Raw genomic sequence first — 26789 nt, 5'->3', positions numbered from 1 at the left:
TGGCACTGCTAGCTTTCCAGGGAAACTGCAGGGTTCTAGCTGGCAGGGGCATTGCCAGAGTGCCAGGCTGACATTTTTCCCATGCCAGGGATCAGGCATGGGGGTGCCCTGCATGTGTGAGGTTGGGTATGGAAGCCCTCCCCCTCCTCCTAGGGCCTGCTTATAGGCGAGTTGGGGTTTGGGGGACGGGTGGGTTCGGAGTTCATGCAAGCGGAGGCGGGACTAAATGCAACCTTGGCGAGGCTTGCAAATGAAAACTGTCCAATAGATAGCGTGGTGTTTCTCAGCGCTGGGAAATGCTCGGCTAAATGCACTTGCATTGGGTCTCTGTTCCAATTTTGTTAGGTTGCGCCCAATTAAAGTCCAAAATTGTTGAAAATAAACCACTAAACTAGTTGATTAGTGAACTTCTGAGAAGGAATCATCCCAGCGTTACTCAATCTGGTCTATGCACAGCCCAACCCACCATGATTTCTAATGCCCTTATGGAAATAATCGCTGAGCAAATCCCAAGAACAAATTAAAAACTTCCAAAAGCACTGTTTTTCATTTTCATTCAGTAATTTGGTCATTAATCCACTGCACCAGCTGAGAATTTTCTTTCGCTCAGCTGAAAGGGTGGTTAGGTTACTGAAGATTTTGGAAATAGTGTAAAGTCACAAAATGAACCACTTACCTATTTGTGTGGGAATTGCAGTGCATAAACCAGCTGCGGTTGTTGTCGACATACATGGCCCAGGCCTTGTCATCTTTGCCTAACATCATATCCTTTACTAAATTAATTCTTGCCACTCCAAAAGCAGGGTCAGGATGGTTATCATAGCGGTCAACAGACAGTTCCCAGTAATGGACTCCTTTGGACAGTGCGACAGATCCCAGCACCACACGATCATCGTAGCTATTACATGTAACAGTCAGGTTATCATTAGACAAAAGGATATCCGGATGGGCCGAAGTGGGATCAAAGGTGAACCAAGCCACTGAAATGGAATAATACAACAGCAATAATGGGCGACATATTCTGTAAGACCCCCATCCTTCTATCCCAGTCCCTACTTCCCTGAGGAATAATGCAAGGAGGCCACCATTTGCTTGAGCTTAGCAAGTGTGTATGGCAGGCTAGTCCAGAGGTTTTGGATTGGATGATTTCAATGCACGAAGCAAACAAAGGGGAGCAAAGAAACAAAGCTATATCATGCTGATTTGTGAAAGGTTGAAAGGAGTAAAAGGAAAGTTTATGCACCCAAGGTATAGCAATCTTTGCTCTTCTATGAAAAGAAATTGATGTGCATTTGTGTCAAAGCACAAATCTCTTCCACTAATAGTTAACTGTACGAAAACGCTAACTCATTATATCTTTGTTCTTTCACATTGACCTTTAATAATTTGAACAGTAAGAGGATGGAAACAATAATGGATGAAACGTATAGAGGAATGACTGGAACAATAAAAGCATCTTCTCCTGCCCCTTAATCTTATCTTTGAACACATTTCAAGGACAGTAGTTAGCTAAATCTGTATTTGAACCTCTGCAAGGGCTATAATTCCTCAGGTAATCTTTCTGTGAAGCTTCATTGCTTCTATTCCAAGGTGAGTTTTCAGATTAATATTAAATACTGAGAAGGGGTAACAATAGCTCAATTGTGTTGGAAAACAAAGGTAGTTTTAGGGAATTATACATATATTGGTAAACATTAGAAATAAAGTATTATTTTAAGTAGGTTTAATTTAATGCTGCTGTGCCTGGGAGGTTTGAACCTATAGTTAGATTCATGCTGGATAAAGGTGTTAATATGTGTGGGTGTTGGTTAAGTTCCAGCTGGGTTTTGATTGTGCTTAGAGAGGGCTACAACATAAAGGATTTTAAAAAAGCAGTAGTATCTTAGCAACTGGGGCCTTGTAAGGTAGAGAAGATTTTAAGTTTTACTTTAATTAATTTGATTGCAGTTGGAAGATAGGTAGTGAGAAAAAGGCAGCTCTCAAAGCTTTGCTAGAAGTAGTTGATTCAGAAGGCTAGAAAGGCATCATCTCTCTCAGCTTTGCCAGAAGAAAAGCTCATCTTGGTATAATGGTTAAGAAAAAGTGCAAGATCTGAAGGTCAGTTAGTTCAGGAAACTAGAGAAATGAAGAAATATTTCTAAGAAGTCTGAGGTTAAAGGTGTTAGAACAGAGCACTGTCCAGTAAAGACAGACAGCGCTTAATAAATGCCAAAAAGAGATCTGAAGTGATTTTCAGGTTTGTGAGATTTTACTACAGCCTCTGGAAGGCAAGTTAAAATAACTATGAAAATTAGTGGCTGGATCTCAGAGTTTTATAGAATCATAGGCAGAAAAAGGCCATTTGGCCCATCTAGTCTGCACAGACCCTCCAAAAGAGCACCCTATCTCTGCGCACTCACCCTATTCCCGTAACCCCACTTAACCTTTTGGACACTCAGGGGCAATTTAGCACCTCCTCTGGGGGACTCCCGGAATCATAATTGAAGGTTCTTTTGTTTTTCTGCCTCCGTAGATAGTTCAGGTAGTGCTCTATTGGGCCCCCCTCCACCAACACCCCGGACTCCTTCCCTCCCCACCCCTCCATTCCTTCCCTTCTGTTGGTACAGAGGCGAGGGTATCTGGCCTCTCCAGCACAAAGTTTAGTGCTTGTACCGGTTTTTTTTGTACAACTGTGTTGTGAACTGATTAATAATCAGAGTATCCTAGCCCCCTTCCCGTATGTCAGTACTATGGGGAGGGTACCCAACGTGTTTGTACCATTTGGACTTGTATATATTTTTTACTGTTTTAATAAAAAGATATGGCCAATCCACCTAACTTGTACATCTTTCGACTTTGTACAAAAGTAGTTGTGTTAAAACAGTTAAGACAAAGGAAACCTAAAAGGGGGTGGTGTAAAATCCTCAACTGGATTTGATGTTAAAGAGCAGAAGCTTGGGTTAAAAGGGCCATTTGTAAATCTGGACTGGATTTCGGAATGCAAACTATTAAGGGAAAGCATTATTATGAAAGAAGATTTTAAAATGTGTTTTTGGGATTGGAGTTTGGAAACTCTCACGTGACAATCATCTGGGGGAATTCTGAGGAGATATCCACAAACATTCATTTAGGTTCAGAGAAGAGTGCGTGTATTTGCCCAGTCATCATGAAAGCTTAAAAGGGACTTTGAGGTAATGAGACCATTGTAGATTAAGATATACTTTGTGACCCGTGTTAATCCTAAAACTTGAGTGAATTGTTAAACTAAGGGGGGAATAACGGTGTATTGTGTTATAATCCAATTTTTTATGTTTAGTAAATGCTTTTTCCTTGTTGTTAAACTGATGGTCCATGTTTTGTTTAAAAAAAAGTAAAAGCTACGGTCTTTTGAGCCAGCGCTCTATTCTGGGATCTTCCGTCCTTTGAGCTTGCTCTGTCATTCATTATGATCGTGGAGGATCATCCAACTCGGTAACCTGTTCCTGCCTTCGTCCTATATACTTTGATCCTTTTAGCCCCAAGAACTAAATCTAGGGCAGCACAAGTGCATGGAACCAAAGGAGAAGTTTATCAATGTGAAAATAAGTTCAGCCTGCTGGTGGAAGATGGTGATGGTGGATGGTGGCTAGATTGGCTTCAGTTTAAGGAAGAAATGCAACGCCCTCTGATCATCTTGGTGGGAGTTGGAAGTGTAGAGAGATTGGATGCCCATGGCGTAGAGGCGGTGGTTAGGGCCTGGAAACTGTTAAAACAACAGAGTGCCAAAGAGTCACAGATGTGGGAAAATATATGACAAGAGGAGGAAAAGAAGAAATCAGTTCTGTGTGTCATGAACAGACTGAACGATGGTTACCCCTTTGCCAGTTTAACAGTTTCTAATTTTCTGAACCTAATGATCTTTTAATTTTTGGCAGCATCTGTAGAGAGGAAAACAGAGTTCACATCTTGCTTCCAAATTCCTCCCTTCACACGCCTTCTATTATTCAATGATTCATATGGCCCACCTCCAACTCTTCCATTCCTTTCCTTGACATCTCGATTTCCATTTCTGGGGATTGGCTATCGACCAATATCCACTATAAGTTCACTGACTTCAAAAACTACTTTGCTAACTCTTCTTCCCTAGGGCAGCATGGTGGCGCAGTGGGTTAGCCCTGCTGCCTCACGGCACCGAGGTCCCAGGTTCGATCCGGCTCTGGGTCACTGTCCATGTGGAGTTTGCACATTCTTCCCATGTTTGCGTAGGTTTCGCCCCCACAACCCAAAAGATGTGCAGGTTAGGTGGATTGGCCATGCTAAATTGCCCCTTAATTGGAAAAAATGAATTGGGCATCTAAATTTATTTTTAAAAAATTAAAAATGTAATTTTAAGTGATAAATTTAAATTTATCACTTAAAACATTCTCAAAGAACATCTCTTAAGCAAGTATACCTGGGTCTGCTAAATGTATTTGAAAGTGGATTGAGATCTATAGATATAGAGAAATACAGCACAGAACAGGCCCTTCGGCCCACGATGTTGCGCCGAACTTTTGTCCTAGGTTAATCATAGAATTTTGGACAATTTTTCATGGCCAATCCACCCAACCTGCACATCTTTGGACTGTGGGAGGAAACCGGAGTACCCGGAGGAAACCCACGCAGTCACGGGGAGGATGTGCAGACTCCACACAGACAGTGACCCAAGTCGAAATCGAACTTGGGACCCTGGAGCTGTGAAGCAATTGTGCTATCCACATTGCTACCCTGCTGCCCTTAAGAAGTTAACCTACACTCCCTTATTCTACCCTAATCCAAGTACCTGTCCAATAGCCGCTTGAAGGTCCATAAATTTTCCGACTCAACTACTACCACAGGCAGTGCATTCCATGCCCCCACTACTCTCTGGGTAAAGAACCTACCTCTGACATCCCCTCTATATCTTCCACCATTTATCTTAAATTTATGTCCCCTTGTAATGGTGTGTTCCACCCGGGGAAAAAGTCTCTGACTGTCTACTCTATCTATTCCCCTGATCATCTTATAAACCACTATCAAGTCGCCCCTCATCCTTCTCCGTTCTAATGAGAAAAGGCCTAGCACCCTCAACCTTTCCTCGTATGACCTACTCTCCATTCCAGGCAACATCCTGGTAAATCTCCTTTGCACCTTTTCCAAAGCTTCCACATCCTTCCTAAAATGAGGTGACCAGAACTGCGCACAGTACTCCAAATGTGGCCTGACCAAGGTTTTGTACAGCTGCATCATCACCTCACGGCTCTTAAATTCAATCCCTCTGCTAATGAACGCTAGCACACCATAGGCCTTATTCACAGCTCTATCCACTTGAGTGGCAACTTTCAAAGAACTATGAACATAGACCCCAAGATCTCTCTGCTCCTCCACATTGCCAAGAACCCTACCATTAACCCTGTATTCCGCATTCAGATTTGTCCTTCCAAAATGGACAACCTCACACTTGTCAGGGTTAAACTCCATCTGCCACTTCTCAGCCCAGCTCTGCATTCTATCAATATCTCTTTGAAGCCGACAAAAGCCCTCCTCACTATCCACAACTCCACCAATCTTCGTATCATCTGCAAATTTACTGACCCACCCTTCAACTCCCTCATCCAAGTCGTTAATGAAAATCACAAACAGCAGAGGACCCAGAACTGATCCCTGCGGTACGCCACTGATAACTGGGCTCCAGGCTGAATATTTGCCATCCACCACAACTCTCTGTCTTCTATCGGTTAGCCAGTTTGTTATCCAACTGGCCAAATTTCCCACTATCCCATGCCTCCTTACTTTCTGCATAAGCCTACCATGGGGAACCTTATCAAATGCCTTACTAAAATCTATGTACACTACATCCACTGCTTTACCTTCATCCACATGCTTGGTCACCTCCTCAAAGAATTCAATAAGACTTGTAAGGCAAGACCTACCCCTCACAAATCCGTGCTGACTATCCCTAATCAAGCAATGCCTTTCCAGATGCTCAGAAATCCTATCCCTCAGTACCCTTTCCATTACTTTGCCTACCACCGAAGTAAGACTAACTGGCCTGTAATTCCCAGGGTTATCCCTATTCCCTTTTTTGAACAGGGGCACGACATTCGCCACTCTCCAATCCTCTGGTACCACCCCTGTTGACAGCGAGGACGAAAAGATCATTGCCAACGGCTCTGCAATTTCATTTCTTGCTTCCCATAGAATCCTTGGATATATCCCGTCAGGCCCGGGGGACTTGTCTATCCTCAAGTTTTTCAAAACGCGCAACACATCTTCCTTCCTGACAAGTATCTCCTCAAGCTTATCAGTCTGCTTCACGCTGTCCTCTCCAACAATATGGCCCCTCTCGTTTGTAAATACTGAAGAAAAATACTTGTTCAAGACCTCTCCTATCTCTTCAGACTCAATACACAATCTCCCGCTACTGTCCTTAATCGGACCTACCCTCGCTCTAGTCATTCTCATATTTCTCACATATGTGTAAAAGGCCTTGGGGTTTTCCTTGATCCTAACCGCCAAAGATTTTTCATGCCCTCTCTTAGCCCTCCTAATCCCTTTCTTCAGTTCCCTCCTGGCTATCTTGTATCCCTCCAGCGCCCTGTCTGAACCTTGTTTCTTCAGCCTTACATAAGTCTCCTTCTTCCTCTTAACAAGACATTCAACCTCTCTTGTCAACCATGGTTCCCTCACTCGACCATCTCTTCCCTGCCTGACAGGGACATACATATCAAAGACACGCAGTACCTGTTCCTTGAACAAGTTCCACATTTCACTTGTGTCCTTCCCTGACAGCCTATGTTCCCAACTTCTGCACTTCAATTCTTGTCTGACAGCATTGTATTTACCCTTCCCCCAATTATAAACCTTGCCCTGTTGCTCGCACCTATCCCTCTCCATTACTAAAGTGAAAGTCACAGAATTGTGGTCACTACCTCCAAAATGCTCCCCCACTAACAAATCTATCACCTGCCCTGGTTCATTACCAAGTACTAAATCCAATATGGCCTCCCCTCTGGTCGGACAATCTACATACTGTGTTAGAAAAGCTTCCTGGACACACTGCACAAACACTACCCCATCTAAACTATTTGATCTAAAGAGTTTCCCCTCTTCTATCCAAGTTTCTGTGATGGCCACCACATCGTAGTCCCAAGTACAGATCCATGCCTTAAGTTCACCCACCTTATTCCTGATGCTTCTTGCATTAAAGTATACACACTTCAACCCATCGCCTTGCCTGCAAGTACTCTCCTTTGTCATTGTTACCTTCCCCACTGCATCACTATGTGCTTTGGCGTCCTGACTATCGTCTACCTTAGTTGCTGGACTACAGATCCGGTTCCCATTCCCCTGCCAAATTAGTTTAAACCCTCCCGAAGAGTACTAGAAAACCTCCCCCCCAGGATATTGGTGCCCCTCTGGTTCAGATGCAACCCGTCCTGCTTGTACAGGTCCCACCTTCCCCAGAATGCGCTCCAATTATCCAAATACTTGAAGCCCTCCCTCCTACACCATTCCTGCAGCCACGTGTTCAACTGCACTCTCTCCCTATTCCTAGCCTCGCTATCACGTGGCACCGGCAACAAACCAGAGATGACAACTCTGTCTGTCCTGGCCTTTAACTTCCAGCCTAACTCCCTAAACTTGTTTATTACCTCCACACCCTTTTTCCTACCTACATCGTTGGTACCAATGTGCACCACGACTTCTGGCTGCTCACCCTCCCCCTTCAGGATCCTGAAGACACGACCAGAGACATCCCTGGCCCTGGCACCCGGGAGGCAACATACCTTTCGGGAGTCTCGCTCGCGACGACAGAATCTCCTATCTATTCCCCTAACCATTGAATCTCCTATTGCTATTGCTTTCTATGCTCCCCCCTTCCCTTCTGAGCCCCAGAGCCAGACTCAGTGCTAGAGACCTGGCCGCTGGGGCCTTCCCCCAGTAGGTCATCCCCCCCAACAGCATCCAAAACGGTATACTTGTTTTGAAGGGGAACGGCCACGAGGGATCCCTGCACTGTCTGCCTGTTAATTTTCTTTCCCCTGACTGTAACCCAGCTACTCTTGTCCAGTACCTTTGGTGTGGCTACCTCCCTGTAACTCTTCTCTATAACCCCCTCTGCCTCCCGGATGATCCGAAGTTCATCCAGCTCCAGCTCCAGTACCTTAACACGGTCTCTGAGGAGCTGGAGTTGGGTGCACTTCCCGCAGGTATAGTCAGCGGGGTCACCAGTGGTATCCCTCACCACCCACATCCTACAGGAGGAGCATACAACTGCCCTAGCCTCCATCCCCTCTTACTTTACAGAATTAGCTGCCCCTTGGACCAACTGGACCTCCGCCCTCTGACTCTGCTTCCAGTCAGCTGTACTCTAAACTCCTGGCTCCCTTCACGCTCTTTGATAAATATAGGAAATTAAATGTAAGGAGCACCTTACTCCCTCCTCACCTAACTCCCTCAGTCACCAAACTCTCACTGTAGCACTCAAATGCCACAAGCTCAGCACTCCCTCAGTCACCAAACTCTCACTGTAGCACTCAAATGCCACAAGCTCAGCACTCCAGTGCAAACAAAGTCTGCACTGTAACTAGCTCCTATTTATACTGTGACTCTAGCTTCTGAAAACTGGCCTAATGCAATTAACTAATTAACAAGCTCCAGCTGCAAGTAAGTCCAAGTAGAACCTTGTTTAAAGCTGATTCAAAATTCACCTTCTTATAGACCAAACAGCAACTTTTAAGTTAATTAACTAAATAAAAGAAATACTAGACTTTAAATAAAAATGAACCCTTATACTCCCTCAGTCACCAAACTCTCACTGTAGCACTCAAATGCCACAAGCTCAGCACTCCAGTGCAAACCTGTGATGGAAACCAGATCTGTGATGGTTCTGTTTGAATAGGGGTAAAGGTAGCAGTTAAGGGTTATTGTGTTACTGTATTGATTAGCATTGTTTAAGGGGTATTATATGTATCTGGTGCATTTTCCTGTGTGATGTTAAAGATATTTTAATACTGTATTAGTAATAAAGCTTTATATGCCATATTCCTATTTTGCAAGAAATCCCTCCTTGAGCGAGATATCCTTTCCTCACAAGTCTTACAAAATTAAAATAAAACATTAGGGTTTCTGTCCAGTATCCCTGTTGGGATCTGATCCGGGATGGCAATTTACCTTCAACTTCTGGTCATGTCATTTCAATTCTCCACTGCAGTCTCAGTATAACCTCACCCACCTATTTTGTCAAATTAAGTTCAAAGTAAGATCAAGGACAATGGCTCATCTTTCAGTCAGACACTGGACTCACCAAAGCTGAATTCAACTATTTTGGATCCTTACATCTGCTCCCATTTATTTTTTGGAAGGCAGTTATTGGTCACAATTTGTTTTTTTGCACTTACTACTCCTCTGGATCCATCTTTTTGTTTCTTTACTTCTCCGTTTACCATCACCTTGTCCTATCATCCCTTTTATTACTCAAGATACAAATCCAGTGGCTAAGATCTCCAGCCAAGTTAAAACAATTCAGAGATAATACTGTCAGTACTGATGAAACACAATTACATGGAAGTTCTTAACATTGTAAGATTGAATTGGTATTGACTATCGCTCACCCTCAGATGTCTGCAACACAACTGTTTTACTGTAAGGTCCAACACCCCCTGAGTTAAAGGCTTTTACTCTTGCATTGTAGGCACTGTTGAACTGAAGTCCATCTACTGTGCACACAGTTTCTTTGCCAACGTACACCTCCTGAAATTCCAAGAACACTAATAGTTAGTTAAGAATGCCAATGCATGATCAGAACTACAGTACTTAAGGTGTGTATACTTTCCTTGTTGCATAAATGGCACAAGCATACAAATTATAATTACTATATAATGGAGCATCATCCATGACAAGAGCCAAGAAACTACTCTGCAAAGTCAAATGCTTTAAGTGTTCATTTTTATGACATTCCTATCTGCTATTTTGAAATGAAGGTGTTAACCAGTTTTCTTTCAGCATCTAGTGGTTGAACATTAATATTGCAAACAATTTCCAGACAACCATTTTTTAAATTCCCTAGTTTCCTTTCAATATTTTGTCCTGTTACAAATAAAGTGCAAAAATTAATTCCATCTATCCTAGCCAGAAGCAAAGAAATGTAAATATTTAACTTTTTTTTAAAAATCCCTTCTGGATCTCTCGTATGTGGTGACTTTCAACGCCATCCTCCTTCAGAGAGGAAGGAACAGTCAAAAATATAGGATGGAAATTAATTTGTGTCTATTCTGGGCATAAGCTGGAAGCCTGAGGCTCACCTGATATTGGATCATGGGCCTGGTTTAATAAAGAGGCAAAGGCGCTGCATTCTGACATGGCTCCAGTCACAGCTTGCCCGATAACAGGACAGAATTTTGGATTGCTGCTAGATGGATGCGGCACTTTGTTGAATCCTGGAGTAGAGGGAAACATGCATGGGTAGGGGGCAAGCAGCAAATCGAGGCAGGGCTGTGATGCCAGAAGAAGATGGTCCCGGTGCCAGAGGGGATAAAACCAACAACTTCCCCTATTGCTGGTGAAGACGCATTATAACAGGAAAGTTAGTCTGAGAATAGACAACAGCAGCAGGATTCTCCGACTCCCCCCACCCCACCCCCACCCTCCTGGGGGCTGTTGACGCCGGAGTGGTTTGTGCTGGTTTTCCTGCCGGCGTGGGGACTTAGTCCCCGGAAAGGAGAATCCCGGCCCAGATATTTAGCCTAGTTTTTCTTGCATTTTGCAGAGTGATTCTGCTTTACGTGTTTCAATTTATCCAATGGTGATTTAGTAGCCGTCAAGAAACAGCAAGCACCATTATGGTTAACAGTACAGGTCAAGCACAAGTCCTCAGATTCAAATATTGGTACACGTTGTGCCTGTTGTACACCCAAAAATCAGAAGAATACCGAATGTTGCTCATATGTTTTTCTGGTGCTTGACTATCAGTTAAATAAAATATTCTCGAGGGGTTCTGTAGCTAATTTATCTTCCCATTGGACAGCAGCTATTTCAAGCTTACCGCAGATAAATCTAAATGTTAGTTACCGATTACATTACACACATAACTCATCAGAATTGGAGTCTAATACATTACCATGATTTCAGGAAGATTTGCTTTAGTTTAGAGGTTTATTTGCAGGCAGTCTATGCGGCTACTGTTAGTCAGAAGGGTTAATATGCTGAAATCCATCTTGAATGATTAATAATTGTGCCATTTACATCAAGCTTACCGATTACTCGAAATATTATTATGTAAGGGCTAAGATCCATTCATTCCTGGTTATTGGACTGGTATTACATGTGGAACATTACACAGGCTTGTGTGTTATTTGGCTGAACCACAGATATGTTGATATATATCACAGATATGTTGATACAGCAAACTGCAAGCCAAATTTATTAACATCTCACCGCAGAGGTTATTTGACAGCCTTGAAACACAGCCTACTTTTTGTTACCATGTATGAAGTACACAAGCTTGAGTTATAGTTTGTTTTCAATAAGCTTTGTTTGCCTATAGTGGGTTTTATAATATTCAGCGACAACCAATTTGGCAATCAAACCATGCAATCAGAATTGAAATAACAAATGGATTTAATCTTTCTAATATTATAGAGACGTGTAGCCCTGAATATATTGCTCATAATAAACATTCCTATCCAAGGTGTAGTGTAAGAATCCTTCCTGTTTATTTCCTTTGTTCCCATTTCTTTTCTTTTCTTTTATTACTTTGGTCCATGGACCCACAATCAGAATGCGCACAGTAGAAGAGTGCTTGCCAGGACAGTGTGTTCCTAGGTTTTATATTTTGGAGGAACAACCAGCCTTGTCGGTGCTGAGTGAATCTTAGGAACCGGTTTTGGAGGAAGTTGGGTCAATTGGCTAATTGGTAACCGGCGTGTCGGACAGGGTCAGTGTTCTGCCTGACAACAGTCAGCGACAGGTTCCAGCGTCATGCTTTCTGTGAGAGCTTGCCGGAAGCCTCTAGATCTTCAAAGTGAAGATCATTACAAGCTGAAGGAAAAGAAAATACCCAACTGAAGGCCTAACTTTCAGAAAGAAATTAACTGGAAGACATCCATCTGAATCCAAGTTCCTTATCCTTTTATTTACTGTACTTACCTCTCAACCACCCTTTTTGCTCTGTGTTGTTTGTCTATGTGTGATATATATATATATATATATATATAATATATATATTATCCCAGAGTGCTAAAAGAGATGGCTAGGGAAATTGCAGATGCACTAGTGATAATTTACCGAAATTCACTAGACTCTGGGGTGGTCCCGGTGGATTGGAAATTAGCAAACGTGACGCCACTGTTTAAAAAAGGAGGTAGGCAGAAAGCAGGAAATTATAGGCCAGTGAGTTTAACTTCGGTAATAGGGAAGATGCTGGAATCTATCATCAAGGAAGAAATTGCGAGGCATCTGGATAGAAATTGTCCCATTGGGCAGACGCAGCATGGGTTCGTAAAAGGCAGGTCGTGCCTAACTAATTTAGTGGAATTTTTTGAGGACATTACCAGTGCAGTAGATAACGGGGAGCCGATGGATGTGGTATATCTGGATTTCCAGAAAGCCTTTGACAAGGTGCCACACAAAAGGTTGCTGCATAAGATAAAGATGCATGGCATTAAGGGTAAAGTAGTAGCATGGATAGAGGATTGGTTAATTAATAGAAAGCAAAGAGTTGGGATAAATGGGTGTTTCTCTGGTTGGCAATCAGTAGCTAGTGGTGTCCCTCAGGGATCCGTGTTGGGCCCACAATTGTTCACAATTTACATTGATGATTTGGAGTTGGGGACCAAGGGCAATGTGTCCAAGTTTGCAGATGACACTAAGATGAGTGGTAAAGCGAAAAGTGCAGAGGATACTGGAAGTCTGCAGAGGGATTTGGATAGGTTAAGTGAATGGGCTCGGGTCTGGCAGATGGAATACAATGTTGACAAATGTGAGGTTATCCATTTTGGTAGGAATAACAGCAAACGGGATTATTATTTAAACAATAAAATGTTGGGGCATGCCGCTGTTCAGAGAGACTTGGGTGTGCTAGTGCATGAGTCACAGAAGGTTGGTTTACAAGTGCAACAGGTGATTAAGAAGGCAAATGGAATTTTGTCCTTCATTGCTAGAGGGATGGAGTTTAAGACTAGGGAGGTTATGTTGCAATTGTATAAGGTGTTAGTGCGGCCACACCTGGAGTATTGTGTTCAGTTTTGGTCTCCTTACTTGAGAAAGGACGTACTGGCGCTGGAGGGTGTGCAGAGGAGATTCACTAGGTTAATCCCAGAGCTGAAGGGGTTGGATTATGAGGAGAGGTTGAGTAGACTGGGACTGTACTCGTTGGAATTTAGAAGGATGAGGGGGGATCTTATAGAAACATTTAAAATTATGAAGGGAATAGATAGGATAGATGCGGGCAGGTTGTTTCCACTGGCGGGGGACAGCAGAACTAGGGGGCATAGCCTCAAAATAAGGGGAAGTAGATTTAGAACTGAGTTTAGGAGGAACTTCTTCACCCAAAGGGTTGTGAATCTATGGAATTCCTTGCCCAGTGAAGCAGTTGAGGCTCCTTCATTACATGTTTTTAAGGTAAAGATAGATAGTTTTTTGAAGAATAAAGGGATTAAGGGTTATGGTGTTCGGGCCGGAAAGTGGAGCTGAGTCCACAAAAGATCAGCCATGATCTCATTGAATGGCGGAGCAGGCTCGAGGGGCCAGATGGCCTACTCCTGCTCCTAGTTCTTATGTTCTTATGTTCTTATACACACATACACACACATTGGGGAGGAAAGAGTTAGAAAGGGGCATGGGTTGGGAATCAGATAATGGATAGCCAGTTGTACTTTTTGCCTATTAAATTATAATTACTGTTAATATTTTTTTAAAATAAATTTAGAGAACCCAATTTTTTTTTCCAATTAAGGGGGAATTTTAGTGTGGCCAATCCACCTAACCTCCACATCTTTGGGTTGTGAGGGTGAAAACCACGCAGACACAGGGCGAATGTGCAAACTCCACACAGGCAGTAACCTTGGGCCGGGATCGAACCAGATCCTCAGCGCCGTAGGCAGCAATGCCAACCACTGCTCCATCAAGCCGCCCCATAATTACTGTTAATTTTTATAAACTAAATTTAGAGTACCACTCACTTTTTCCAATTAAGGGGCAGTTTAGCGTGGCCAATCCACCTAACCTGCACATCTTATGGGTTGTGGGGGTGAAACCCACGCAAACACCGGAACAGTGATCCAGAGCTGGGATCGAACCTGGGACCTCGGTGCCGTGAGGCAGCAATAACTACCGTTAATAATAAAATGTTACTTGTTTTTAAATTTTATAAACCTGGTTACTGTAGTCAGTTCAACTCAATGAAAGTCATGGGTTAATATCTGATTAATATAAAGTCTCATTTCACCTGTGTTGTGACTCCGGATCTAGTGGGGATGGATCTGACCACGCACTAGCCCAGGGTGTCATAACAGAGCTATGATCATTTGATGACTTTTTGAGATAAAGCTGGCAAAAGTTATATTATGGTCAATCTTAACTGACATCAAATTTGCTCTGTCTTCCGGGACAGAACTGGAGAATGTATACTGTTCTTTTATATCAGCAAGAACGCATGGTGAATAAAAATGACTTTGGATGTCAAATGAAATGGAAATCAGACCAGGGCACATGTCTGAGCTATTGAAAACCCTGTAGTTCCAAAAGATTATAATTGGATGTTTAAAAGAGAATAATGTTGAAGATTCTATTTAGTGAATGATCAACATGGCTCGGTAAACCTATCAAACAGGGGACGGTTTCCCCTATGTATTGTTCAAGCGAATGCGTTTTTAAAGAAAGCATTTGTAATTTCTCTATAAACAGCAACCAGGGAAAATCTTCCCAGAGTGAGCTGCTGAGCCAGACACACCAGGTAGATTCCAGATACAATCACCAGTCCCTGTCATCATTATTAAAGGACGACTTTCCTAACTTTCAAAGGAAGTATTGCACAAACTCACCATTCAATCACTGTTATCAATTCTGAAAATCAATTTGTTATTTTCAGCTGCAAATATATCATGACAATATGAAAAGTGAAATGCTGACCTGAAAATGTCCACCATTTCCATCATCGAGTTCTAGGATGTAGCCTTCAATCTGTGTCTGGTTGAGTGGTGGTGCCTTCCATGCAAGTGTGGCATTGTTATTATGAGTACAACATTTCTCCAATTGTAATACTGGAGCAGGTGGCACTGCAGAAGGAACTAAGCACACCTCAGTCTAATTCTGCCTTTGTACAATAGCATTAATAAACCTAAAATCAGTTTCCATTTCCTCAAAGTTAATAGTTTCAGAAATGGAGATTTAAAATTACGTTAAGAGGATGTGGTTCAAAGAATTTACACTCGGTTTCAGCTTTATCCATCTATTAACCATATTGACAAGCCTAGATCATGTACTCAAATCTTGGACAGGATTTTTAACCAATCAACCTTCTGGCACAGAGGAGAGGGTAACATCAAATAAGCCACAATGACAACCGAGTGATCAATCAATCAGACAGGACAGGGGCCGCAGAGCCTATCGCTGCCATGGGTTGCAGCAGCCACCGGTACCTGTTGACAGGGACGGGTGGTGAGGATAGAAGCTCCCGGTGCCACTCACTGGTGGGGACAGGTGAGCCGTGTGAAAGGCAACATATCGGGGAGGGAAATGGCTGAGGGGGTGGGTTTGGTGGGACAGGGAGGGAGGGGGAGGAGACCATGGGGGTGGAGCTGAAGTGCAAATCAGGGTCACCATGTAATCTGTTGGATTTGGATGGGCAAAGGAATACTCCCCCCCCCCCCCCCCCCCCCCCCCCCCTCTCAAGCGAGCAATACTCGCTATCTACCTAGCCGCAGATGCCATTACGAACACACGGAGGCTAGAGGCACGGGGCCTGCTCGAGGAGAACCCTGCACAAGAGGAGCCTGCCCCAGAAGAGCAGGGGACAGCCAGTGAGGCTCCAGTGCCGGCCATCCAATGGGCCGACGAAGAAGTGCAAAGGAGGCGCCCGCATCAGGCCATATGTATACCGTCGGCGCCTGTCCTTCGAGGATCTTTCAGACCGTCTGTGCCGCCAAAGACTTTGGCACTGTGATGGATGCCTTATGTGCCCAGGCAGCAGACTATATTCCGTCTGGACCAGGCACAGCAGGATCCCCGGGCAGCAGGATTTGCCCCAGATCCAGGAGGTGGTCGATAGCAAACTTGTCTCCCTACGAACACTGGGTCATTTGGGGGTGCCTTTCATCAATCGGAAGGCCTTCCACTACCTGAATATGCAGTTGGTATGTGACCACCGTCAGGTAAAGTTCTTGGCATAAACTAAAAGACCCAGTTGCAAGTTTTAACCTAAAATCACATTACATAATTTCTTCACACATTGTTACTTACTTTTCATTTGAATAAAATCAAGTTGATGAATTGACTGCAGTAATGGGCCATTGTCGAGCGTCAGGTCAAATTCAGGGTTTATTTTGGGTTCCAAAGCTCCTTTAACCCACTGCTCCTGAGACACTTGCACACGCTTGATTAAAGCATCTGAAATCTAGAACCACAGCACTTCATATGATGCGTTGTCAATTTTAACAGTGAATTTTAAATTCAAATTTGTTTCAGATGAACGCTCAAGTATGGAACTGGCACAGGATGCAGCATTTTTGCTGTAAAGAGAGGCTTGATAGGCTGGGATTGTTTTCCTTAACAGAGGGGTCAATAAACAGGGGGCACAGGTTTAAGGTAATGGGCAGGAGGTTTAGAGGGGATTTGAGGAAAACCCTTTTCACCCAGAAGATGGTGGGAATCTGGAACTCTGCCTGAAAGGGAGGTAAAGGCGGAACCCTCACAACATTTAAGAAGCACTTAGACAAGCAGTTGAAACATCACAGCAGACAAGGCAATGCCCCAAATGCTGGAAAATGGGATTAGAATAGATAGGTGCTTGATGGCCGGTGCAGACACGATGGATCAAAGGGTCTCCTTCTGTGCTGCAAAATTCTATGACTAATTGTTTACAAACAGAATAATGCCGCTAACAAGAAGCTGCCATTTGCCTACCAAGTGTGTTTGCAGATATCCTTCAAATATTTGTCCAATTTTCTTTTGAACGTTACTATTGAATCTGCTTTTGCCACTCATTCAGGCAAATGTATTGCACATCATAACAATTCATGGTCTAAAAATATATTTTCTTGTGTCCCTCTGGTTCTTTTATCAATCACCTAGCCTTCTGCCACTCAGAACAATTCCTCCATTTACTCTATCAAAGCCATTTATGCTTTGAACACCAATTTTTCAGTCCGGCCACATAACGGAAGCTCCTCATACCTGGTAGCATTCTCATAAATCTCTTCTGCATCCTCTCTAGCACCTTGGCACTTGTCCTAAAGTGCACTGCCCAGAAGTGAACACACTGCTCAAATTGAGGCCTAACCAGTGTTTTTTCCATCGTTTATCATAAATTCCTTGCTTTTCTCCTCTATTTCGCTAGTAATAAAGGGGGAAACTAGAACTTTGGGGGCATGGTTTAAGAATGAGAGAAATCCCTTTTCAGACAGAGAGGAGGTGAATATATTTTATATCAGAGGGTCATTAGAGTGTGGAATTCTCTTTGCAAGAAGGCAGTGAAGGCTGGATCTTCAAATTTATTCATGGCTGAGTTAGACAGATTTTTGTTACACATGGGAGTCAAGGGTTATGGCGGCAGACAGCAAAATGGAACACAGACCACAACCAGATCAGTTGTGATCTTATTGAAGGGTGGAGTAGGTTCGGAGGGCCAAATGGCCTACTCCTACTTCTGTCCCTAGTTCATTTTTTTAAATATAAATTTAGAGTACCCAATTCCTTTTTTCCAATTAAGGGGCAATTTAGCGTGGCCAATCCACCTACCCTGCACATCTTTGGGTTGTGGGATGCGAAACCCACGCAAACACGGGGAGAATGTGCAAACTCCACACTGACAGTGACCCAGAGCCGGGATCAAACCTGGGACCTCGGCGCAGTAATGCAGCAGCACTAACCACTGCGCCACCGTGCTGCCCTCTGTCATAAGTTCTTATGGACAATGGTGTAGAATGGGCAATATCAATTTGGCTGCCATTGCACACCACACTTGATTCCTTCTCCTAGTGACTTCACAAAGTAATATGGATAAGGTACACAATGGGTGGCTAATTTGTGATCACTGATTTCACATCATTGTCCACAGTTAAAATTACCCCCACTGTACCTGTGCCAGCTCATTGCAAGGGAGATGCAAAATGAACCCTATTGCTTCTCATCCCGACTTCATATATTTATCCAACTTTGTTTTAAAAGATGAAAGGACTTCTGTTTCAAGCACACCATGTGGTTAAACATTACAACAATCCACTTCAGAAATAAATTTCCCCATCATTCCTTCAATGACAATTTTAAATGGATTATCCTCCTTCATCGATCCCCTCCAAAACTGAAGGAACAGCCTTTCTCTATTCACCCTACTAAAGTGCTTCATCAATTTTCAAAAGTTTTATTGAAATTTCCTCTTCGCTTTCGCTGCTTCTGTGGGATATAGTCTGGAGATTATCAATCTCTCCTCATAGCTAATATCCAATCCCTGACATTGCCCTGGTGAATACACACTGTACACTCTCTGTGGCTTTACCATTCTCTCTGGAACAGTGCATCTAAAACTGCAGTCACCCTGAGTCCCAACTAATGCTTTGTACAAATTCATCATGCATTTTCACTATTGCACTCTATGCCCTTCTTACAAGTCTCATTTATACACTGCAAAATCATGCTGCTTCTCCTTTGTGATTCATATCAAGGATTAGTGCTACAAACCTTGTTCAATTAAAAATCCCTTTTGAGTTGTGCCATGTAATGCTTCCTTCAAAAATTAATGCAAATAGATTCAGCTTTAAAATAAGGTACTCATGAAAATGAAATGAAATGAAAATGAAAAATGAAAATCGCTTATTGTCACAAGTAGGCTTCAAATGAAGTTACTGTGAAAAGACCCTAGTCGCCACATTCCGGCGCCTGTTCGGGGAGGCTGGTACGGGAATTGAACCATGCTGCTGGCTTACCTTGGTCTGCATTAAAAGCCAGCTATTTAGCCCTGTGCTAAACCAGCCCCTAAAATAGAGGTGAGACCCCTAATACATTAGATATGAACAAATGCAAAAGTACTGAAAGAGAGCACCTGCGAGAAATAGATTATACTCTTATCTTATTGTTTTTCAATAGAGAAAACACTTTGGGATTGCTTCCACGTGAAATTGAAATCATTTGTTTTGCACTAAAGTATGTTTCTACTCCTTCCATGTGTATCTTTGAAATCAATGTTAATGTTGGTCATTTGTCCTTGTTAACACATTTCTAACAGGCCATGTCACTTAAATATTTATTGCTAAAAGGAAGATTTTCTACTGCACAAGTACAAATAGATGCACACTACACACCTGTAGGAATCCACTGGGATCATTGTCTTTTAATACTTCCAGACAATATTCCATGAGACCGGTCGTTTGGCGAAGTTTCAATGTGCAGTGACTTATCTGTTCCCGAACCACCTGAAAAACACAGGTACAATGTTTATAATGTAACTCAACACATTAAAAGTATACATGATTGGAACAAGAGAAAGTTATACATCATAATCATAGAATCCATACTTTGCAGAAGGAGACCATTCGGCCTATCGACTCTGCACTGACCCTTCAAATGTGCACTGTGCCTATTTCCACTCTCCTAATCACCCTGCCCTATCCCATAACCCAGAACCTAATTTGCACATTCCTGGAACTAAGAGCAATTTAGCATGGCCAAGCCATCTTACCTGCACATCTTTGGACTGTGGGAGGGGACCAACGCAGACACAGGGAGAATGTACAAATTCCACATAGACATAGGCCGGAATTGGGCACCCGGGTCCCTGGCGCTGTGAGGCAGCAATGCTAACCACTGTGCCACCATGCCATTCCAGCGTGTTGTCCACACAAATCTACTTGTCAATATTGACTTGGGGAGTGAAAACATAAAAACATGCACAGTGCGTCAGCTGTGTGAACTACCCAAATATCTCACTTGCAAGCATTTAGTATTTACTCAGGACTATGGAAGAAACATTGAATATGTTGGACAATTACCCTGGAGAACCAAGACTGCAAAGAATAACTCCTTTACCTAACATTGACATAGCTTTTGCAATGCTGCTCATGGTGAAGCAAAGGATATGGTGCTTCATATGGAAAAAAAGAAAGCCCTGCTTTTATGCCACATTTCCCCCATCACACTCACACATACTTACAGAGGTATGAAACTAGGATATTTGAAACTAGGGATATGTCATGTAGTGGCTATGTTACTGCACTAGTAATCCAGAGCTCTGGACTAACAAGACTGAGAGATCAAATCCTACCATAACAGCATTATAGTTTGAACTCAAGTTTTTAAAATTGTGTGGTAAAGAGTTAGTATCAGCAAGTTGATCACAAAGCGATCGAATTTTCATAAAACCCAACTAATATGCAGAGAAACATAGAACACTGTATATTACAAAGTATTTACAGTACAGAAACAGCCAATGGGCCATACCAGTGTTTATCCTTCATGTGAATCTCCTTCCATCTTTCTTCATCTGATCCCATCAATATACACCTCAATTCCTATATCGCCCTATTTTGCTAATTTACCTTTTTCTTCAAATCCATTTATGCTTTTGCCTCAACTACTCCTTGTGACAGCAAGTCTCACATACTCACTATTCTTTGGATAAAGATGTTTCTTCTGAATTTCTTACTGGATTTATAAGTCACCATCTTGTATTTAGTTCATTTACTTTGGCCATACATTAAACTAATGGTTGTTTTTTTCCTATTTTCTTTCAGAATTGATGCAATGCTTAGCTGTAAGGAACAGGAAGATGCACATTCAGCTTATGGCCTTGCTCAGAGAATCTCACACTGGTGCACCACAGATATTTTTGTACACCTGTTGAGAGCATGTTTCTTAATTCTCTTCACCCTCTCAAGACCATTGCTTTTTAAATCGGTGCCCCTTAAATAGTTAAAATCATTACAATTATTCTGTCTCATGTTCAGTACATAAGTTGAACATCACATGATCAGTTCCATATTTTCTATAATTTTGATTGAAATTGTTTCTAAAGTATTCAACCATATTGTCTAAACTAATATTCAAATATTTAACTTGTAAAGCACAATGTGGTGTAAACCTTGAACACTTCCAAGTGAAACTCATTTGTATTCTTAATTTTAACTATTGCAAACAAAATGTAAAATGTTAATGTCTAACATTGAAAGGCAAAAGAAAAGATTTACTAAACTGATACCAGGGGTGAGACCGCTCAGTTATGTGGAGGCTGGGGAAGCTGGGATTGTTCTCTTCAGGGAAGAGAAGGTTGAGGGGAGATTCAATAGAGGTTTTCAAAATTGTGAAGGATTTTGATGGAGGAAGTTGAGAGAGACAGACAGGAGGGTCAGTACCCGGAAGATGCAGATTTAATATAATTGGCAAAAGAACAAGAGAAATTGAGAAAGAGGGAATTTTTTTTTTGAATACAGCAAAGCATTACGGCCATGAAAGGCAGTGCATCAGATTCATCAGTAACTTTCAAAAGAGAGTTGAATATTTTCTTGGAAAGGAAAAAATTGCCGCGATTGCTCTGGGGAAAAAACAGCAGAATGATCCAATTTGGAGACCTCTTTCAAAAAAAAAAACCAGGCACAATCCAGAATTTACCTTTAATTTAAACTCACGCTCCTTGGTAACTCGAGTAAGCAATTTTGCTTTTTGGCGATTTAATGCATCAACCAGTGCATCACATTGTGCCACAAGACAAGCTTCAACCTCCACACCATTCTCCTATAAAAGAACAAATGGAACTGTGAGGGTTAGAAATATCATGGCCCACATTTTCATCGCAATGGCTAGCCTCTCGCAGTATACCCAAGCCCCATCCCTGAACATGGTGTAAGATTTCAAGATTTTGAGGTATAATATACTTTTATTTAAGAGCTTTAAGGTCCGAATTCTTGATTTCTAACACTAGGGTTTCAGTTGTGCTTGACTCAACAAGGTACGAACGACTAATATTTGCGAGTTGGGAAGAATCTATTAAGTAAAACGCAAATATACCTCCCATCAAAGAGACCCCTGCCTGGAAGCTAGAGAGCATTCCGGACAGAGGCAGTAAAAATAAATTACTGCTTTAAAACGCACCTGTTGGCTCAAGCAGAGGAAGCAGTATCTATAAATTCCTGGAAAAGGAAAGCTAGTCAGAGTTCAAACCCCCTCAGATCTTTGATCTGCAAGCCTTTCATTCATAGATCTGCGAAATTACTTTAACTAGGCTCTGATTGGCAGAATCCACACACATACCTAGCTGTCTGCATTGTTTAATTCATCTCTTTTCAGGTTTGAGTGACTTTCAAGTAGTCAGCTGTGAAACTAACCTGTTAAGTGCTTTAATGCTCTCACTTTCTCTTTTCTCTGTAGAAAGTACTTAACTGTCTTTGATGTGGCCAATGAGCTGTCACTCGCGCAAGATGTTTATAAACATTGCTTAGTTTCACAGCTGGTTACTTGAAAGCGATGAAGGGAGATGAATTAAACAATGCAAATAGCTAATAATAATGAAATAATAATCTTTATTAGTGTCGCAAGTAGGCTTACACTGCATTGAAGTTACTGTGAAAATCTCCTAGTTGCCACATTCTGGTGCCTGTTCGTGTACGCTGAGTGAGAATTCAGAAAGTCCAATTCACCTAACAAGCAGATCTTTAGGGACTTGTGGGAGGAAACCGGAGCACCCCGCAAAAGTCCATGCAGACACGAGGAGAAAGTGCAGACTCCGCACAGACAGTGACCCAAGCCGGGTATCGGACCCAGGTCTTTGATGCTGTGAAGCAACAATGCTAAACACTGTGCTATAACGCAGATAAGTCTATGTGTGTGTGGAAGTTGTCAATCACAGCCTAGTTAAAGCAATCTCACAGAAATATGAATGAAAGGCTTGCAGATCAAAGATCTGAGGGGGTTTAAACCCAGCTGACTAATTTTCTCTTTCCAGGAATTTATAGGTTCTGCTTCCTCTGCTTGAGCCAATAGGTGAGTGTTAAAGCAGACTTATTTTCACTGCCTCTGTCCGGAATGTTCTCTAGCTTCCAGACAGGGATCTCTTTGATGAGAGGCTTACAGTCAGGTGTCTCTCTTATGATGGGCTTCCATTCAGGAGCTTCTCTTATGGGGGGCTTCCAGGCAAGGGCCTCTCTCTTATGGGGGAGCTTTCAAGCAAAGGTCTCTTTAATGGGGGGGGTCTTGTAATGGAGGGGGAGGGGGGGGGGGGGGGCTGGTGGGAGTCTCTGTCATTTGGGGGCCCCTGGTGGGTCTCTGTAATTGGGGGCTCCCTGGTGGGAGGCACTGTAATGAGGGGGAGGGGGGTCCCTGGTGGGCATTTCTGTAATGGGAGAGCCCTGGTGGGGGCCTCTGTAAATTAGAGGGGGGGGGGTCTCTGGTTTGAAATCAGTGGGGTTACCAATAAAATCCTGGAGAGGAGTGGAATTGCATTGCAAGGGGTGAGGGGGCCCAGCTGAAAATGGTGGCCCGCTAGCGGGATTCACTATGGAATCCCTCGCAATCCCCGCCATGCATTAATTTGCATGGCTAACGATTGTGAATTGCTTCTGGATTTGATTTAGATTTACATCTATTGACACTTGTACCGAGGTACAGTGAAAAGTATTGTTCTGCGTACAGTCCAGGCATATTGTTCCATTCATGAAAAAACATAGGGATCGGGATTCTCCGTCCCGCCACATTTCTGCCCCGACCGGCTGGCGGGATACTCTGTTATGCCGGCTGGTCAATTGGGTTTCCCATTGTGGGGCAGCCCCACCCCGTCGGGAAACCCCCGGGCACCGGCATAACGGAGAATCATGCCAGCGGAGAATCCCGGCCAGGATATATGATAAATACACAATGTAAATACATGGATATAAACATTAGTGAGGCATATGACATTGGGTGAAGCATACGGAGTATAGCACTACTCAGTAGAGAAGATGTGTGAAGAGATCAGTTCAGTCCATAAGAGGGTCATTCAGGAGTCTGGTAACATCGGGGAAGAAGCTGTTTTTTAATCTAATTAGTGCGTGTTCTCAGACTTTTGTATCTTCTGCCTGATGAAAGAGGTTGGAAGAGAGAAGCCCGAGTGGGAGGGGTTTTTCATTATGCTGCCTGCTTTCTCAAGGCAGCGGGTGTTGTAGACAGAGTCAATGGATGGAAGGCGGGTTTGCGTGATGGACTGGGCTGTGTTCACAACTGTCTGTAGTTTCTTACAGTCTTGGGCTGAGCAGTTGCCATACCAGGCTGTGATGCAGCCAGATAGGATGCTTTCTATAGTGCATCCGTAAAAATTGGTAAGAGTCAATGTGGACATGCCGAATTTCTTTAGTTTCCTGAGGAAATTTAAGTGTTGTGCTTTCTTGGTTGTAGCGTCGACGAGGACCAGGACAGATTGTTGGTGATGTGTACACTTAGGAATTTAAAGCTGTCAACCACCTCCACATCAGCACCATGGATACGGACAGGGGTGTGTATGACACTTCCCAGCGTGAGCGCAAATCAGGTACGATTCAGCTCCGGCGGGAGACGATAGTCTCCCAAATGTAGAGTTCAGGCCAAGGTGTCATCTGAAATTTACATTTTCAGATGGGGGGGAGGGTGGGGTTGGTTGGTTGGTTTTGGGGGTTATTGTGTTTTTTCTCTTTTTTTTGTTGTTAATACTGTTTCTTGTTGTTATTTTCTGTTTTTGATATTTTTTGAAAATCTCAATAAAAATTATTTCTTTTAAAACTATTCCCTCAACACAGAAACACCCTTGAATTCAGATTTAGTGGCAGCATTGGAGTCATAAATTCCTCAAGTATAGCTTCCCACAAACAACTGCTTTCCTGTTTCTAAATTACCTTGATTGTTAATTGTCTAACAGAAATTCAAATGGACCATTTTAAAAGTGACCAGCTTTAAAGTTTGTAAACAGTAGTCCTCACCATACAAAACCCCTAGAATCGTGAGAACTGGAGGGATGTTTCAAGTTTTATTCTTTATTTTGAAACTTTGGATACAGTGCCTGATCCCCAAGGCAAGCCTTCTGCTCAGCCCACCTCTGCATCTGGCAGCCTTCTCAATTTTTCTGGGACTTCCTGCCCCAACTTCTAATCCAGCCTGTGCTCCCAGACCAAAAATCCGATGTCCGAGCAGCCATTCTTAAAGTTTGGGTTCACAAAGGCAGGAGTTCTCCAGTCTCTGCCCATCCGACGCTTCAAACAAAGACAGCCTGATTATATTGGAAAACATAACAAGTACAACTAGCTCTTTTCTCTCTTGGAATCCAAGATGGGTTGTGTGAGGACTAAGGCGATCAAGAAAGCCGCCCGAGTGATCATCAAAAAGTATTACGCCCGCCTCGGCAATGACTTGGGTCTGCGAGGAGATTGCCATCATCCCAGTGTGAAACTTTGCATCAAAATTGCAGGGTATGTGACACACTTAATGAAGCGTATTCAGTGTGGGCCTGTCAGAGGCATCTCCATCAAACTGCAGCAAGAAGAGCAGGAGAGGAGGGATTTAAAAATATATATATTTTATATTATTTTCCTTGGCATAAAGAAGGCCGAGGGGGGGGGACTTAATTGAGGTGTACAAAATTATGAGGAGAAAAGATGAGTGGACAGGATAAAATTGTTTCCCTTGATTGAGAATTCTAGAACTGGGGGTCATAGATTCAAGATAAGTGGCAGAAGGTATAGAGGGGACATGAGGAAGAACTTTTTTTACGCAGAGGGTAGTGGGAGTCTGGAATTGCCTGTCCGGGTTGGTGGTGGAGGAAGAGATCCTGAACTATTTTAAAAGGTGCCTGGATCTGCACCTTGTGCTGTAAGATACAGGGCTATGGACTGGGTGTAGGAAGGTGGGATTAGAAAGGGTGTCCTCAGGCTGGACTGGACAAGATGGGCTGAATGGCCTCCTTCTGTGCTGTAATTTTTCTATGATTTTACTCTCCGCTCTGGATCAGGAGGTGATTGAGGTGGACCAAGATACCAAGGAGATGCTGAAGCTGCTGGACTTTGGCAGCTTATCCAATATGCAGGTCACACAACCTTCGGTAGGAATAGTCTTCGGATCTCCAAGAATCAAAAATTATTTGTAAAACAATGCCCTATCATTAAAAAAAAAGACAAAAGCAAAAAGAAAAGTACAACTCAAAATATTATATTTTCGCAAGCAGTTCCATTAACAAATTACAAACAACATTTCTTCATTTAAAATTCTGTTATAAATATGGTTTTTGATTTTTTTTTTTAATCCACTGTTTGAATTGCATATTACGTAGACAAAACTTTTAAAATAGGGCTCGTGAAATATTTCCAACACTAGAAAATAATTCAAGATTTAATGCTGCAGATGGGGATGGATAAATGTATGATAGATTGTGGTGGGAGGTTAAAGGGAGTCTATGATCATGTGGGAAGGAAGGAACAGGTGCCTCCATTGGGCACTGGGGCCCCACAAAGGAGGTTCACACCCCACTTTGCCCAACACCAGCTTTCCCAGTAAAAAGCTGCCGGGCCACCCACTTGGCATGAGCCTCCCTCATTCATGGGTAAAGTGTTTGTCACCCCCATCATCCAGAGAAAATGAGAAACAGGTAGAAAGCTGGCAGGAAGACAGTG

The 26789-nt window shown here is 42.8% G+C and overlaps 2 protein-coding genes across 3 annotated transcripts in view; one reads left to right on the top strand and one right to left on the bottom strand.

Moving 5' to 3' along the window:
- Window positions 1-575: 575 nt before the first annotated feature.
- The window catches only part of LOC119967718 (E3 ubiquitin-protein ligase TRIM9), a 39384-nt gene continuing 13170 nt past the window's right edge, over window positions 576-26789 (bottom strand). The window contains exons 3-8 of one of the 2 annotated variants that reach the window (XM_038800600.1): window positions 21796-21918; window positions 19494-19604; window positions 16438-16591; window positions 15109-15266; window positions 9594-9732; window positions 576-980 (exon numbers count right to left, since the gene is read on the bottom strand). In XM_038800600.1, the coding sequence (XP_038656528.1) occupies window positions 673-980; window positions 9594-9732; window positions 15109-15266; window positions 16438-16591; window positions 19494-19604; window positions 21796-21918 (993 nt within the window). In that variant the 3' untranslated portion in view covers window positions 576-672. The remainder of the gene's footprint in view (window positions 981-9593; window positions 9733-15108; window positions 15267-16437; window positions 16592-19493; window positions 19605-21795; window positions 21919-26789) is intronic. The other variant, XM_038800601.1, reaches the window with a different exon arrangement.
- On the top strand, window positions 25453-26266 carry LOC119966898 (40S ribosomal protein S17-like). The gene is made up of 2 exons (XM_038798854.1): window positions 25453-25682; window positions 26095-26266. The coding sequence occupies exons 1-2, from the start codon at window positions 25453-25455 to the stop codon at window positions 26264-26266; spliced, it is 402 nt and encodes a 133-aa protein (XP_038654782.1).

This window comes from Scyliorhinus canicula, chromosome 6, assembly GCF_902713615.1.
Source record: "Scyliorhinus canicula chromosome 6, sScyCan1.1, whole genome shotgun sequence".
Classification (NCBI taxonomy): domain Eukaryota; kingdom Metazoa; phylum Chordata; class Chondrichthyes; order Carcharhiniformes; family Scyliorhinidae; genus Scyliorhinus; species Scyliorhinus canicula.
This window is presented reverse-complemented; position numbering and strand designations above follow the sequence as displayed.